Raw genomic sequence first — 18634 nt, forward strand, 5'->3', positions numbered from 1 at the left:
AGGCTCAGATGTAATGCTTTTTCTGGTCATGTCAGTGACGCTTGCTGACTTGTTCTGGTCATGGTAACAGGTCTGCTGATATTCATGAACAACAATCACAGCACAGATGATCAATTTCAGGGAGAGGAGTAGAAAATTGACAGAAGGTTGATAAACGTGCAAACATATTAGAGTAATAAATCAAATTTGGGAAATTAAATCTTGATTAACGTCAGATGTTTACAAATGAAGGACTGTGTAATATAGCCTTGATTTCTGATTAACTCAAATTTTAAATGGGAATCATTGAATATTAGCCTTTGTTTAGTGCTAGTACACTTTTGAGTCAGAAGGTTGTGGGTTCAAGTCCCACTCCATAGACTTGAATGTTATCTAAGCTGATGCTTCAGTCTGAAATACTGTTTTTTGCATGAGACATTAAATCAATGAATCAGCTGCCCTTCAGATGGTTATTAAAGATTCCATGGTACTGTTTAAAGATGAACTGTGAATGTCTTCCCAGTTTGTTGGGCGATGGGATTTTGATTGCCATCACTAAAATGGACTGTCTAGCCGTTGTCCTTTAAGAGACATTTTGATGCACAAGTATCTCCAAAATAGTTAATTGATGAAATTTGCTTTACATGGCCTTAAATGGTATTACATCAATGCAAGTATTTTGGTTTGGTACCAAATGCTATTAATGTTGTCACCAAATATAAACATTTAGCTTTGTATCTTGAAATAGGGAAAAATCCAATGTATTTTTTTCATTGTAGCTTGGTTCTCTTCTGATTCCAAGATAGTTGATTCCTTATAAGCATGCTATTGAGGAGAAGGAATATAGTGTTCTGTGTTAAGAAATGACTTTGTGCACATCCGGTTCCCTAGTAGTCATAGTCATTGAGCACAGAAACCGACCCTTCAGTCCAACCAGTCCATGCTGACCTTAATTCCAACCTAAAGTAGTCCTATTTGCCTGTGCTTGGCCCATATCCCTCTAAGTATTTCTTAGTCATGTACTTATCCAAATGTCTTTTAAACATTATACCGTACCTGCATCCATCACTTCCCCTGGAAGTTCATTCCACCCACAAACTACACTGTTTTAAACAAACAAAATTGCCTCTCGTGTCTCTTTTAAAATCTTCCTCCTCTCGTTAAAAATATGCCCCCTCGTCCTGAAATCCCCCATGCTAGGGAAAAGACACCTGCCATTCATCATATCTATACCTCCCATTATTTTATAAATCTCTTAAGGTCTCCTCTCAACTTTGTGTGTTCTGGTGAAGAAAAGTCCCAGCCTTTTCCAGTCTCTCTTTATAGCTCAAACTCTCTATCACCAGCAGCATCCTGGTAAATCACTTATGAATCCTCTCCAGCTTAATATCATCCCTATAACAGATCAGAACTAGAATTTTTTTGCTGAAAATTAATTCTCCAGTGAATAAGATTGGTATTGATAACTTTGAATTTCCTTTTAAAAAAAAACATATACTGAATTAGATAGATTTCATCTCTGGAAATAAAAATTGAATCTTTGTACCTTAGTTTATTTGGATTATTTACCCTATTCGTTACTACTTTCCTTTAATGTGTAAAGTATTATGTATCAAAACTGTTGGTATTAGTCTTCTGTTTACATTCGGTAAGGTACAAGTAAAACAACACTAGCTTCCAGCTGAGGCACTTGCAAATAGGTTTATATATAATTTTTATAGGTCTTCTGTGTTCAATTTTTCAGATGCAAAGAAGCAGACAGATGATGACGTCACCGAGTCCATTAGGCTCATCAGATAGCAAGGTCCTTCCTTTGAATGTTCAAGTTGTTGCACAACACATGCAGTCAGTCAAACAGCAGCAGAAGACTGTCCAAAATGTGCCTGCCAGTCCACAGAATGATCGCTCAAGACCTCGTTATCATCAAATTTTGCCTAAACCAGCCTCAACCAGCACACTTACCCTTAATTCTCCAACTACAGTTCTTTTGGCTGGAAGTCCAATTAAAAGTGTTGTTTGTGGAACGTCCCACGCAAGCCCACTGAATATGGTAAAGATGGCAGCAATATCTCTTCCTCCTAACACTGGCACATCTCCCAAACCTACATCATCAGCAAGTAATAATACTGGAACAACAGACAAATTGAAAACTCCAACATTGAGGGGTGGCTCAACTTCTTGTCTTCCTGCTGCAGGCACCAAAACAAGTTACGTTACAACCACACCTACTGCAGAGATAATTAAATCTGAACATGAATCAATATCAAGTGATGAAAAGCAGATTCAGTGCCACGAGAATTTAAGTCACATGAAGGATCCTAAAAGAACAGTTGGCTACTCACCTTGTGGGCAGAAAAATAATAGTGAAGCTATTGTGAAAGTGAAGCCATCAAATGGGAAAACAGCTAATGAGAAGACAGCAAAAGTCTGTAATGGTCAGAAAATTGAAGTAAGAAAGACCAAAAATGAAGGGAAATTTGTACATAATGATAATCTGACCATTTCGATAGCAGGAAATAACCAAAATGCTTTTTCTGTTTCCTCTACTTCAAATTTCACAAACACCAGCGTTAATGCAAAATCCATTACTGATACTGCCAGGTCTCATAAAGACAATGGGCTATGTCCAAAAAGTCCAAGAAAACGTTCTCCCTCAACTTCTGCATTTGAACCACAGGTGACTCCTGTGAAGAAAGCTCTACTTGTAGAACGCACTGTAACTAGTGTAGAACATCAGAAGGCCTGCCATGGCACTATAGTAATGACATCTCCAAAACCAACTGCAGTTTTACCAGTAAAATGCGAGAATGCGACAGCAGTGGTTCAAACACCTGGTAAAGTTACTGTTAAACTGAATGCAACAGGAATAACCCGTATATTAGCAAATCCTTCATCTAATATTCAAGTAGTGACCTTAGATTATCCACAGACTACTGCAGAACAAACAAATACCTTTAAAGAAAACAAAACAATAGACTTGGAAATGGATTCAACCAGTTTGCATGGAAACACAAGTACAAAGCCAACCACCAATCATACTGACATGCAGCATATCAAAAAGGATCACCACTGTTTTGGGACTGCAGAAGGACCGCAAGTTTTAAATGCTAATGTCACTGGGAATTCAGGGACCATTGATTATCAGGTGTCTAAGTGGGAGCCAGGACAACATAATGGGTTGGATCAACAGTCTTATGATCAGCAAATGCAGAATCAGAACCAGCTACAAAGTTCTACATCAATTCAATTACAAGACCTAAATCAAGCAACGCTATCAAACCAGTTACCTCTGCAGGATAATTTGATGGAGCTTGCACCTTCAGGTTCACAAAACAATGAAAACTACTTTCAGTTTGATGAAGATCTTACACAGGACAGTATTGTAGAAGAATTAGTATTATTTGAAGAGCAAATGTCTATGAATGTTGGTTATGGAACTGGTTTGGGAATATCTGCTCATTCCACAACAGGTCAAAGTACGATACTGTCATCTCATCAAGCTGGACAATTCTATCATCCAATCCATAGCAGTGGCACTCCAACCCCAACTCCTACACCAACACCAACACCAACTCCTACACCTAATCCAACACCTACGTCAGAGATGATTGGCTCTCAAAGTTGTTCAAGTCCAAATTCCAGAATGGCTCAAACAACGCCTGTAGATAGTGCGCTTGGCAGCAGTAGGCATACACCAATTGGCACTCCTCATTCAAATTGTAGCAGCAGTGTGCCTCCTAGCCCTGTTGAATGCAGAAATCCTTTTGCTTTTACTCCCATAAGCTCCAGTATGGCATACCAAGATGCCAGTGTTATTTCTAGCAGTCCCGTTAAACCAATGCAGAGGCCCATGGCCACTCACCCAGACAAGACAAAAATTGAATGGATGAATAATGGATACAACACTGGAGTAAGCAACTCTGCAGTTTCTAACAATGGTGTTGGTATTCTTCCCAGTTATCAGGAGCTGGCTGAGGACCACTTTAGAAAGCCACATGCCTTTGCGGTTCCTGGACAAACAATGCAGTCATATCACCATAATGCCATGCAGTTACAGTCCAGGCATCATGATGCTCAGTTGGGTCGTTTGACTCCAGTTTCACCTGTAGCACACCAGGCAGTGTCAGTGGCTAATGGCAATAAGCAGGAGGGTTTTGCAGTTCCAGCACCACTTGATAACAAAGGAATGCATTCATTAATCAGTAATTTTAGGTGTCGCAGTGTCAGTCCTGCTGTTCATCGTCAGCGTAATCTTAGTGGAAGTACTTTAACTCCTGTGATTAACTTGCCAAGAACAAGTTTGGCATCTTTTGGAAGCCCAGTAACACCTGAAGTTCATAATACATTTGCTAACAGTCTTTCGGACAACAGTGCCAACAGTATGGCTCAACGAAGCCAGTCTGTCCCTTTGTCTGTTATGATGCAGACTCCTTTCCCATCTTACCAGAAGCAAGCCAACACTAAGAAAATTACAAATGTGTTGTTAAGCAAACTTGATTCAGACAGTGATGATGCAGTCAGAGGTCTAGGAATAAACAATCTACCCTCCAATTATACAGCAAGGATGAATCTTACTCAGATATTGGAGACAACATCTAATTGTGGTAGTGCCAACCAGCAACCAATGATTAGTTCAAGCACTTCTGTTTTTGAATTCCAGAAGCCTAGTTACCTCATAAAACACACCAATAATGATCAGTTGGGTTATATTTCTGAGGATAATCAAGCACAAACAGAAGCTCGGGAGCAATCATTGGATTTCACCAGTACAGTCAAAGACTTTCTGGCTGAAGACAGCCTACAACCAAACCAGCAAATGGTTGGTCAAGTAACATCAGATCTCAATGTTGCCTCTGATTTCTCCAGTGATCTCAGGTTGTCCACGGAGTTTTCAGGCAGCATAAATGATTTGAGCACTTTAGACACAAATCTGCTGTTTGACCCAAGTAAACAACAGGGACAAGATGTTGATACTACACTGGAGGAATTGAATGATGATGCAGTGTTCCAGCAAATCTGTAATGAGTCCATGAATTCCATGCAGTCTTCAGGTTTTGACTGGATGGAAAGTAAAGATCATCCTGCGGTTGAAATGTTAGGTTAAATCAAAGAGTACTGTTAAACATATAGCACACACTTAATTTTTTGACACATCCTATTTGACCTAATAGATGTGCCTGCCTTAAGAGAAACATTCTTTCCTTAAAAACAAAATGGTGTTACAGGAGAAAACCAACTTTTTATATACTTGGCATTCAATAATCTTGTGTCCATAATTTTATTTTAGGTGCCAGTATCTGACATCTTCCTGTATGTATGTTATCCCATTATGCAAATGGGTTCATTTATAAGCTAGTCTGTCTCAGGTGGATTGCTCTTGTAAAACGTAAATGCAGTTAGTCTTTTTAAGATCAGTGGTGAGATTTCAATCTTATTCAGTTTAGTTTATCTTGTGTACAGAAACATTTTAACTCATTGCCCTTCTGACTTTAATATTCACTATATGATTTTGCTGACTCTAAGTTCAGTCCAATATTAAAAAAAACTAGTCATAGTGTGAAATGTAGCTACTGTTATCCTGCACATTAAGTTAATCCATTTGGTTTGCAATGTGTTTTCTACTGAATTTTCAATAACTCTTGAAAGAAGCTGTTTATATATGGATATTAAAGTCTCCTTTTGTTGTTTTTGTTCTCTGCTTAATTTTACTCGGTGGGATCTGGAACATAACATGTACAAGAAGTTCTGCAACAACAAGAAAGGAAACATAGGATACATTCTTCATTCATGAGATCACTCAAACAGCTAAAGCTAATCACAAAATTCGAGGTTGATGGAGATACTGACTTTAATGGACAAAACATTAGTGAGAAGTCATTGGGAAACTGCAGTAAAAGTGGAGAATTGTCTACCTTTTGGCATTTTGAGTTATGTGACAGTTAAGTCAGATACATTTCTTCAGTTGTCAGCATTGTAGGATTATCTTTTAACATGGAATATACAAACCCTTAAATTTGTAATTTAGATATGACAGCATATGCGTTGTGTTTTATCCCTTTTTGATGTTCCTTTAGAGTCATTAACTTGTTCTTGCTTGTTAAATTCCTCTGCAGTATTAAACTCATTTATATTAAATAGGTAAGCAACTCTATTGAAATAGTGCATACAGGAATTGAACACAAACTCATTAACAAGTGCACTAAAAATAATACATTAAACTCGTTGCTGAGAGTCTAAAATACACAAAGTCAATGGGAGACCTCTTTTAAAAATACAACAGATCTATTTCTTTGTTTTAAAAAATACGCTGTAATAAGTATTTTAAATAGAAGGCTATCACCTGGAAAATTATTTTCATCATGTGCCCAAAAGAAAGGGAAAATGTATCAAAATACCTGAATGTTAAAACCTTCAAAAGAGAAGAAAACTAGAAGTTGCACGTATTTTTTCATTGCAGAACATACTCCTAAAAGGATGAAATTATATTTTCCTGGACAGTATCTCGCACACAGCAGGGAATGAGTTAAAACATCTGACAGTAGAATATTGTTGAATAAACTCAGAAGAAACTCACTATATTCAAAAAGGAATTGGTTTTAATTAGTCTCTGGTATAATTTTATCAACCATTTTCTCCCCCTTGAGAATATATCTAATCAAAATCCACAAGTTTTCCTGATTGTGCTTCAGATAAATATTAAATAGAATATGATCCTGAAATATACGTTTTACAATGTAAGTAGCGATTAGAAGAATTTTGATCTGAGTAGAAGCAATATAGAAATAGGGAAATAGATTGAGCATGTTGACAATAAATACAATGCAGACATGTTGAATTGAATGCCGTATTTCTGTGTTGTAGGTTTTGCCTAATTCAGTGTTAAGCTTGGAATGCCCCATTAAAAACAATAGTGCAAAGATAATCCATAATCTCTTTTAAAAGAGAAAAGGATAAATTATTGAACAAGAATTACTAAGAAGTGAAGAATATTAGGAAAATGATGCTAAGTAGATCACACTTTTTCGGAGAGATTAGTTGGGCACAAAGCACCAAATGTTCTCAGATGAAATAAATGTTTTTTACTTTTCTGGTTGGCTACATCTCTAAAGTAGATGGTGGGAAATCGAATAGGCTTCTGAATGCAATTTAGTGTTTTTGCTGGATGTAGTTGTGTATATTTCAGTATTTTTCTTTCTTAACTGAGAATGGTTAAAAGCATAAATAACTAATTTTAATCTTAAACCTTTTTGAATCGTAAAGTTCTACATCACATTGCATTAATCCATGGAGCATTCACTGGAACTTCTAAATTTTTGGAAAGTGGATTGAGTTTGACTGCCCCTCACAGTTAATAGCCATCTTAATCCAAACTTTCACCTGGAGAATATCAATTTACTTAAGATAACCTGAGCGCTTCATAAAGCATGGAATCGTAACCAGATACGAAGTCACTTTAAGAAATAGGATGGAGATTTGATTGGAAAATCAGAATGTTGAAGAAAAACTAATGCTATGACAAAGTCCATAATAAATTTATGTAATTTGATCCCAGTAACAATTTATCTAATGTATATTTCCCAATACATAGATTATCGATCATCTGATTCAATAGCTAAGCACTTTAAACAAATGATCGGCAAACTGTAAAAGAATTTTTAAACAACACTGATAGAAGTTTTATTTCCAAATATTAAGCCTCTAAGTATTCCATGAAAAATTGGAAATGTGAAAAAAGAATCACAGTTGCCAGAACTCTAGTTTCAATAAATTAAATATTTTACAAGTTTAATAATATGGCCACCTTGATAGGTTTGTGACAAATATCTGTATAAATTTTAATGATCGCAAGTAATTAGCACTTCCACAAAATTCACAATTTAGCAGTTGTGCTAGGACTTGATGAACACTTGGAATTGTAATGTTTCCCAAACCTTTCTGTTGCAATTTATAAAAATTGATTTTATTTGAATTTTATTGATTCTGCCAGTTTGCACAGTGCTGACATACTTAATCCATTTCCCAAAAATGTAGTCTGTTATAGAGAACTCTGACTACCTAATGTGTGTAACTATGGTTATTAAAAACCTATATTCCATTTTAGTTCTGACTAAATATATGAAGCATAACTAAAATAAGAATTTGGAAATTTATCATTTTAACAATTCTACACAAACTGAAATTTTGATTACAGGATTGCTAGTCAGTGGCACCAAATCTTTTCTAATATTAACTAACATTCTTAACCATCAGAATTTTATTCTAGTTATATAAATATTTTTAACCTTGCACCTTAATTTGGGGCGTATGGAATTCAAACACAATCTCTGCAATGAGCAGTGAAACAAGTGCTGATAAACATTTGTTAGCAACTTCTAGCCATCCAAAGTTTTTCTCATAGGACGAATAGAGTTTTGATGTTAAAAAATCAATTTCAAAACATGGACTTGTCCTGAAAATCTCTATTTGAACTCTCGTGCAGTTCAATTTATGCACATGTGTGGCCATAAGATGGTGCTCTATTCCAATCTATCTTTCTAAAACAAAACTGTACTCTGGACCAACTAAGAACTAGTGGCATCTGCAGAGAGAAACATTTTCTCAATACAGATGCTGCTATTTCTCTGGCACTCTGCATTTCAGATTTCCAGCGTCCACAGTTCTTTGTTTAATCTTTTAAAATTAATTTAAACTTCATTATAAATTCATTTTAAATGTTGATATTTCTGCTCTAGGTGAAGCCATGTGAGCAACAGTTCACCCTTTGCTGATTTATAGCATATTATCAAATACAGTCAGTAATTTCAAAATTCTTAAGTCAGAACTTAAACTGAATTTTGTCTGCTTGCTTAATGACAGTTAAGGGAAATATTAAATATTTTTTGAAGATGCTAGTGTGACACTTGGTGATATCTGGTTTTGTCAGGCAATTTGTCTTAATCAAATTATAGTTGATATTATGAAATTAGATTTTTGGCCATTGACTTTTTTTGGTTTCTCAATTTTATTTGAAACCACTGTGTTGTGTTGATGGAATGAAAGACATGTTCCTAAAAATTTTCAAACAATCATTTGAAAACAGTTTATTTCTGTTCTACTTCAATTGTTTATAGTCATTTGTCAATCATGAATGCAACCACAGAGATCAGAAATAATGACAGTGAAGAAATGTGTCAACCCTGCAGTAAATTTCAGATTTACACCGATAGAAACTGAAAAACAAGTCTGCAGAAGTAGATGTGTAGTACAGGAACCTTAACTCTTTCTTTTTGTCAATTGTGATTGGTGTGACTTAATAAATTGCATTTCTAACACTCGAACAAATAGTGTTCATGACATCTATAACCTCAGAATCATGATTCAACAAAATATACATTTAAATAATTACAGTTATGTGATTAATTTTATATACAGTGACTATTTTTCCCTTTCCTATCATTGTTCTATCATCGTCTATATCTTTTCCACCTTCCTTCCCAGACATCCTTCCAAAACCAAACAAGAGGTAGCAAAAGTGGTATCCGTTTTGCTTCCTTTTTTTTAATAACAAGGTTGAGATCAAAGAAATTAAAATTTGCAAATAAGTCTCAAAGCACCAGTACAGTATCTGAAATGTTTTTACATTTTACCCAACATATCATTTTCCACTGTATTTCTGAAAGTTCTTGTCAATGTTACTACTTCTTTGCATTGATGGATTTGAACAAAACTTAAAAACTTGATTTACTGTTATTCTCACTAGATAATATATTTTCCTTCTCTTGCTTTCTAATTTCTGTCTATGAATTCTGAAGCCCTTTTTGCTTTGGTCATGCTAATAACTTTTGAAGCATATTATCATTTTCCTTAGCGCCTATATTTCAGCTAGACATTAGGCATCAAAATTAATATTAATTACATGGGTCAACAATACATATTTTATCTCTGCTGTTTGTTTCTTCTTGAGTCAAAAAATATAGAGGAGCGTAAGAATACATTAAATATTTGAATGATCCCAATTTTGAGTTTTGAATTTCAATAATGTATATACAGAGCCTAAACATATTGTTTATTGTTGATATATATCGTTTCTTCGAAATTCTAACAGAATTGTTGACCATTGTTTTAAGCAAGCTAATACTTTGATTAAACAGGTGACTGGAATGACGTCCAGAAATGTTTGTGTATTTGTAAACTCTCAGTGCACTACCATGTCTCCGCTCTAACTTTACTAATGTTTACAAAAAAAACTACTCAAATCTAATTTGATGTAAAAGAAAATGCTTTGTAACCAATTAACCAATTTGAGCACAGCTGTATTCCATACAATATGGTTTTTGATATTCTTCGCACCTCAAGTATTTTTCCCATAGCATTGTGTTGTAAAAAGAGAAATGCGGCAATCACATATGATTGTGGAACATAACCAAAAAAAATTATTTCTTGCTAAAAGCAGCAGAAGAGTATATAAAAGGACAATGTAATTCTTGCTCATTATGCTGTCAAAATTTGTTTCCCTACGTAGTTGGCACAGCAATTATTTTTAGTCAATAATAGAAGAATCACCTTTTATGCACTTTGTAACATTATCACGAGCAATTTGGATCCATCCAATGTAGTTTGTCTTTGGTCAGAACTTTAGTGTTTGTTATTCAGCATATAAATACTGATAACTTCCGCTAAAATTAAGCTTGTTTTGACTTGTTATTTGATACTAAAAGATTAACAATATCACTCTTTTTGGATATGTTAAAGCTTATGTTAATCTGTGAAAACCACAGTTTTTTAAATAGGATCTGTGGTGTACTTTTCTGAAAAGTGTACTTTGAAGCAACAGGTGAAACCACCTGGAGATGATAGCTTGGATCCAGTGATGAAAATGCTTGAGATGGCCAGTGCATTCTGTTCAAATTAAAATAGATCTTTCAGATAATTACATGCAGTGGTTACATGCAATACCAGACATTACTGTTTTATTTGGTTTTTAAAGGTATTTTAAATGTTTTCTATGAAACTCCAGCTCTGCATGTGTCGGGACTAGCCAATTGGGTGCATTAGAAAATCTTAATGAAAACTTTAAAATGTTAAGTTCTAATATCCTGTATCTGTTGTATAATTGCATCTTTTAGGGTAATCATTTTTTCTTTAATGAGTATGTTAGGTAGTACATAAAAATAATCATTTAAGTAACTTGTCATCAGTTATATCCTTTCAGGTTAACTTGTGGTTGCTCAATTTCTTCTGATTCATTGTTTCAGCGGTTTCATCAATATTTTAACTCTTTACAGATGTCTGCTTTCCTCGAGATGTTGATTAGTTGTGGTCCAGTCGATCCGAGCTGGCCAGTGTAGTACAGCTGAATTTGCTTGGTCCAGCTCAATCAGTGTTGAAATTACCACTGCACAACAATATTGCAGTAAAAATTTTAAACATGCGTTTGCACCTTAAGTATAATTGGAGATGTATTTTAAAATAGATGTTTGTATTCAATTCCAAGTAAAATGGACATTTTGATTATTTTTGCACTAGATGCTTAAAGGGAGTTTCTGGCCTGGCACATCTCTTAGGACAAATGATAATAGTCACAGGCAACAAAACTTTCATTTGATAAAGTTTTAGGAAATGAGTCAATATACAAGAAGTGAAATGTCATCTGCGACGTGACAGATCTTGATTGTTTTATGTAGCAATGTACATTGATCTCAATGAGATAATTGTTTTACTTGATTCTCTTGTATGAGAATATTAAAACAGGATGAAAATTTTAAAGTTCAGTTTGCTTCACTATGTTAACAAATGATCACAGGTGTGCATGTGTGTTGTTGGATTATATTGTACAGTGCTAGGTATATTCCTGTAACCACTTTTTGCTGAAATGAATCTGGTTCTTTAACAGCCAGGAATGCGCAGTTATACATATTACATGTTGTTATGTACCTTTTTGGAAGTTTACTAATTCACCTAGAAGCATTGTTGAATATGTTCAGTTTTCAGTTTTGTTCGGTTGATTTTGAACATTAGTATTTGGTAAAATATTGTGGAAGAAGTTCCTACAGTAATTTGCTATACGTATGCTTTTGCAAAGTAATTGCCATTATGAAAATGAGCTGATGAGAAGGAACTGGTTTCAGCAATCATAACTAATGCACATTGTGAAGTTACTATAAATAGCAAACACCCACCCAACTCCTTTCTACATCACAAGATAATGCTTGCCTGTACCACAATTTTATTTAGTGTAGAACATTTTTTTTTTAAAATGATGTTTGTCTATTGTACTGCTGGAGAAAATCAGTAGTGCAATAATGTTGGAATAGTATTTCAGCTTAGTTTTTTTTCTTATTAAAAGTGCTCACAGATATTGTTGAAGTTTTGTAAATGGTTTGAAAACCAATAAAAAAAGTTTTGTACTACATTCTGGTCTTGAAGATACATACCCATATATTGTGCTAATTTTCTGATAATGTCAAATCTACTTCTTGTTCTAGACATTATTCATTCCCACATGGGCAAATTCATTGGTATTACTACTTATGTAAGGGTTTGGGTATTGACCTCAGTTGCAGATTCTAATACTTTCAATACCAATGGAACCAATTCCTCCAGGTGCTCCAGTTTTCTCCCACAATCCAAAGCTGTGCAGGCCAGGTGAATTGGCCGTGCTAAATTGCCCATAGTGTCAGGTGCAGTAGTCAGGGGTAAATATAGGGTAGGGGAATGGGTCTGGATAGGTTATGATTCGGAGGATCGGTGTGGACTTGTTGGGCCGAAGGGCCTGTTTCCATACTGTAGGTAATCTATCTAATGTAACTGGTATCCTACCACAGTCCCATATGAAATGCATTCAGCAGTCTTAATCTTGTAGAGTGACATTCCGGATCTAGAGCTTTAGAGCCACAATCATGAATTGCTTATCTTGAGAAAATACCATTCTTCAAGTGCATTACCTGCAACTCTTAAGTCTGAGTCAAAAGTTCTTTTTTTTTCTCCCCAGCCACACCTCCCCCCCCGCCCCAAAACCAAGAACTTCCAAAATAGTCAGTCCGAAACAAGTTATTCTGCTTTGTAATAAATTAACCAGCCAATGCTTCAAAACATGAACATTTTCAAACCTTGTTAATTTGTTTCTGAAGCATTTGAACAAATTGGAGCCTATTATTTGTTAAGAGCTGAGAAATGTAAACTATGCAACTCCCAGCAAATGGAGCTTTTATTTTGAGGTATTGTTTCACAACATATCTAGGGTTGATTAAGCTCATTTTGCATGCACAGTCAGTGTATCTCAAAATTAATTAAAGTAAACTCTGCTATACACACCACAATGTTTGAAGAATGTGTTTTGTAAAATACACAATTGGAGCAAACTGCAAAAACATGAGACAGTTATTGGTGAAACAGCCAATCAACCTGCCTCAATCTGATATGATTGTCAACCCTCTAAGATTGTTTTATTTATTTGTAGCATGTGAGTGTTGTTGGTGAGGTCAACATTTATTAACCAGCCGTACTTGATCAAGATATTTATGAATCGACCACATTGACTCCAGGTTCACAGCAATGTGGGCCAGAATATTGGGCTGGCTTTTTAGACTGGATTTTGTTGAATTCAAATTTCGCTGACTTCCATGGTGAGATTCAAAGCAATGTCTCCAGAAGATGTTTGCCTGAAGTTTTGTGTTTCCTAGTCCAGCAACATAATCACTACTCCAATACCTTCATCTGAGTCTCCAGGAATTGGAGATCATGCTTCAAACTCAATGTGAGCAACCTTATGGATTGTGCAGTTCGGGGAAAGGGCGGGGAGGAAGAGAACATAATGTAGAGTTAAATGTGATGATTTTATGCTTTATTTCAATTCTTGTTTATTTATGCAAACTACTGGAGTTTGGGTTGGGGAGAGAAATGACTGTGTAATTGAGCAAGTTGGTGGTGAAACCTTGGATGATAATCAGCAAAATTTGGCAATCCTGGTGCTAGATTATGACAATTTATCAGTTTCTATTTAATGTAAAGTGGAATTCTCCAGTCTTCCCATTGGCATGGGTCAGACTCCAAAATAACCTGTTTATGATTAGAGTGCAATTCTAATACTCGTATTTTTTTTTTGCTAGTCCTTTCAGGGAATGTGGGGTTTGGCTAGACTAGTGTTTCTTGCCCATTCCAGTTGCCCCTGAAAAGGTTGGGGTATGATGTCTACTTGAACTGCTGTAATTCATTTGGGTCTAAGTACCCAGAATACTTTAAGGGAGGGAATCCCAGGAGTTTACCTAGCCACAATGAAAGAATAGGATATATTTCTAAATGGTGAATGGTTTGAAGAGGAACTTGCAGATGGATGTTCCCATTTTTCTGCTGCATTTCGTCCTTATAGATGGGGTGGCTGTGGGTTTGGAAGGTACTGTCTAAGGAGCTTTGGTGAATTTCTGCAGTACATTTTGTAGATGGTACACACTGCTGCTACTGCACTTCAGTGCTGAAGGAAGTGAATATGGTGTCAATAAAGTGTGCTGCTTTCTCCTTTTATGGCATCCAGTTTCTTCATTGTTGGAATTGCACCCATCCAGGAAAGTGGGGAGTATTCCATCACACTCATGCCTTGTAAATGGTGGACAGGCTCTGGAGATTCACAAGGTGAGTTAGTGCAGAATTCTTAATCTTTGGCTTGATCTTGTAGCCGCAGTACTTGTGTGGCTAGTCCTGTTTCCGTTGAATGGTGATCCCCAAGATATTTATAGTGGGGGACTCCCAAGATTAATGCCATGAAAAGTGAAGGTTAGATTGTCTTGTGTGGCACAAATAGTTTGCAATTTTATCAGCCTAAGCTCGGATATTGTTCTGTTTGTCACTAAACTGTTGTTTTTTATTTGCAATTTCTACTTTGTTAGATAAGACATAGGCCATTCAGCCCATCAGATCTTCTGATTCCCTTACTGATGAAAAATCTGTCAATCTCAGCTTTGAATATACTTAATGACCCAATCTTGACAGAACTCTGTCAAGTCCTTGTTTAAGAACCTTGTATGTTTGGATAACTTTGGATTTTCAGAAGGCACCTCATTCTTCTAAATTCAAATGAGTACACGCCTAACCTATTTAACCTGTTGTCATATGAGAATCCCTCTATCTGGGTCAGCCCAGTGAATTTTCTCTTGACTGCCTCCAAAGCTGGTAAATCATAGACAAGGAGCCAAAACTGTTGACAGTATTCCAGCTGTGGTCTAACTAATGCCTTGTATAGTTTTAGCAAACCCTCCATACTTTTATACTGCACTCTTCCCTTTTAAATAGAGGTTAACATTCCATTTGCTTTTCATAGTATCTGCTGAACTTGGATGCTAGTTTTTTAGTGATTAATGGACGCGGCCTCCCAAATTATTATTCTGTTCTGTAGCTTTCTCCATTTAAATAATATTCAGCCCCTCTTTTTCCTGCCACAGTGGGTAATCCCTCATTTCCCTGCATTATATTCCACATTCCAAGTTTTTGACTGTTTGCTTATATTCCTCTGCAGATTTTGTCATCCTCACCTTTCCATTGTTGTGTCATCCACAAACCTGGCGATAATACGTCCTCTTTCGTCATTGAAGTCACTGTATTGTAAATAATTGTGGTTCGATCACTGACCCCTATGATACTCTACTAGTTACTGGTTGCTACCCAGAAAATGCCCCTTATTCCAACTCCATCTTCTATTAGTTAGCTAATCCTCTCTTCATGCTAATATACTACCTTATCAAATGCCTTCTGAAAATCCAAAGTTATTACATCCATTGCTTGGCCCTTATCCTGCTTATTATGTCCTCAAATAATTCTAATAAATTAAAAAAGGGTTATACCGAAATGTCTGACTTCTCCAACTCCTGATGCTGCCTGGCTTGCTGTGTTTTTCCAGCCTCCAGCATGTTTTACCCTTCATACTTCGATTGATTGCATATTCCTGTTTGGAGAATGAAGTTGAGTGTCACAGTTGCCAAAAAAATGACTTGTGTCACAATGCACCTCCATGCATCCATTTCCTTTTTAATATTATAACGTTCCCACAATGCTGTGGACTAGAAAGCACTGCAAACAAGATTAATTTGCTGTAAGGTTATTGACTGCAAAGAATAGCAGGAAAAATGTAATTTTTTTTTCTCTCTCTTGTCCTCTGCACGTAATCACTTGGCTTTTGTTTAATTACTTCATTCCCACTGAATTTACTCATTAGCAATTGCTTTGAAACAAAATACTGATCTGTAGCAATTGCCTATCAGCAATCTTCAGAGCAGAAAAAAGTATCTCTTCTAGATTATAATGCAAATAAGCAGGTCTGGGTGCATTGAAAGAGTTGGCAAATTAGACTGAATTTTTGTATCAAATCAAAATTAAACCTCACCTAAATTTTGCAGTTCACATTAGTATACTGATTTATTGCAAGTAATTGTTTAATGAACAGAAATAACACGTCAGTTCAATATAAAACAGGACAAATACATTGAAAATGCTCCTAAAATGATCTTGGATGCCATTTGTTCACCTCCAACTTATATACAAATATTAGTAATTAATTACCCAACCTGTTATGTCCCTGCTTCTGGGCTGGAATGCATAGGTTCAAATCCCACTGGCTCCAGAGATGTCTTGATCTGTCTGAACAGGTTGATTAAAAATATCTATTTTAGGGTTTTGTGGTGCAGTGACAGGGTCTCTATCCTTGAGCCAGAAGGCCCAGCTTCAAGACCCACTTCTCCAGAAATGTATGACCACACATCTGTAAAAGGGTGATTAAAATATCTGCAGTACACTGAATGAGAAGAAAGGGTGTATGATTCTTGGAAAGAATGCCGTGGATCCCTGTCCCATGTGATCCAGAGAATGCTATGCAAATACAATTATGGAAGTTATTTCAAAAATGAATTACCCCAAATAAACAGCAAAACCTTGCTTATTGATGATCCAATTTGGTTCTGACTTGGGTCCTTGTCATGTCTACCATAAGGGAAGATGATGAAACCCATTCATCTTCTTTCTATAGGTAGAGTCTTGGACCCAACCAGCAGCTGCATCATTAATGACCTTCCATCATAATGCCACCAGTGGGGCTATCTGCTGAAGATTATATAATATTTAGTATCGTCTGTAAGACCTGAACAGCATTCATGCTTGAAGATAAGTTGCAAGACATGTTCTGACCCAAGTGTCTGATAATGACCATGATAATCCAATCATCTCTCCTTGACCTTCAATGGCATTACAACCTGAGGACTGGAGAATGTGCACAAGTAAAGTGATAATGAGAATCGGTTAGGGACTGGGAATGAGTGAAAAAGCTTTGGGCAGCCTGAAAGTGAGTTATGTGTTTTGAAATATTTTCTGATCACTGGATGGGTGTAACTCTCAAGAAGCTTAACACGTCCATTAAACATCCCACTTAATTGGCATCTCTGCATAGTAGCAGCAAGGTAATGTTCTGCTGACTACAACTTGCAAGTCTATGCTGTTTACCATCTTGATAAATGGTGTATGTTTGAAACGTCAATTCTCCTGCTCCTCAGATGCTGCCTGACTGGTTGTGCTTTTCCAGCACCATACTTTTTGATCTTCAGCATCTGCAGTCCTCATTTTCTCCTATACTGCTTACCCACTAGAAGGGCAAGAATGCCAGATGAATGGGAACACCACCACCCACAAATTCACCTCCAAGTTCCGTATCATCCTGACTTAGAATTATGTAGCTATTCCTTCAATATTGCAGCACCAAATTTCTGGACCTTTCAGCAGTACCGTGGTTGTACCTGTATCAGATGGACACAGTAATTCAAGAACACATACTCATCATTATCTTCAAGAGCATTTGGGGATGGGGAACAAATTAGCCTTACAATGTCTGTTTTCTATGAAAGAATACTAAAGAGAGAATGTACAAAACAAGTATTAACACCTCTGCTGCTGTTGATTTAACCATTTTATCAGATTATTGATGCTAGTATTGAATACACTTTAAAAGAATTTGTTTCCTTATGCTCATTTAAACTCCCTTGTACATAAAAATGTCTTTGAGTCTCAAGTTTTGTCATGAGCTACATTATTTGATTATTTTTGACAATGTATTTTTCATTGGTTAATGTGTTTTATAAAGAATAGGATCATTGTTCATGTAATACATTCGGCTGCTCTATTCAATTCAGACTGTTGCTTTAAGTTTATTGCTGTATATGAATACCTCCTGAGAGCAATTAAATGTTACGTCCTGTGATGAACATGTAAGGTCAACTACAGGGTAATCAAGTTTCTGAAGGCTACTAGTTGCATGGTTTCCTCTGTGTGAGTCAAAACAATCAAAACCCCAGAAGGCAGATCATTTGAATATTTTTAATGTGAAGGTAGATGGGTTCTAGATAGGTTCGTGTTAGGCAAATGAATCAAAGATTATCTGGAATAATTAGGAAATGATATTCAAAACTTGAACAGATCACTAACTTATTAAGTCGTGGAAGACTCGAGAGTGAATGGCCTACTTTTCCTAACTTATGTTTCTATTGCAAAAAGTTAAATCACTGACAAAAAATGGAGGCTTGGTGGACACAAGTTGTATTGTCCATGTAAAAAGATCTTTAAAAATCATAACCACAAAAAAGCTGAAATATCTTGCTATCAAATACTTAAGGATCCATCTGGCATTATTACCATCCAACTGGAA

General features: G+C 36.0%; 1 protein-coding gene across 2 annotated transcripts in view; it reads left to right on the forward strand.

Annotated features, from left to right (window-relative positions):
* The window catches only part of LOC122541026 (DNA-binding protein RFX7-like), an 88311-nt gene extending 75941 nt beyond the window's left edge, over positions 1–12370 (forward strand). For both annotated transcript variants that reach the window (XM_043677482.1, XM_043677483.1), the window contains one exon: positions 1724–12370. In XM_043677482.1, coding sequence (XP_043533417.1) covers positions 1724–5083 — 3360 coding nt within the window. In that variant the 3' untranslated portion in view covers positions 5084–12370. The remainder of the gene's footprint in view (positions 1–1723) is intronic.
* Positions 12371–18634: the final 6264 nt, after the last annotated feature.

Source organism: Chiloscyllium plagiosum, chromosome 36 (genome assembly GCF_004010195.1).
Source record: "Chiloscyllium plagiosum isolate BGI_BamShark_2017 chromosome 36, ASM401019v2, whole genome shotgun sequence".
Classification (NCBI taxonomy): domain Eukaryota; kingdom Metazoa; phylum Chordata; class Chondrichthyes; order Orectolobiformes; family Hemiscylliidae; genus Chiloscyllium; species Chiloscyllium plagiosum.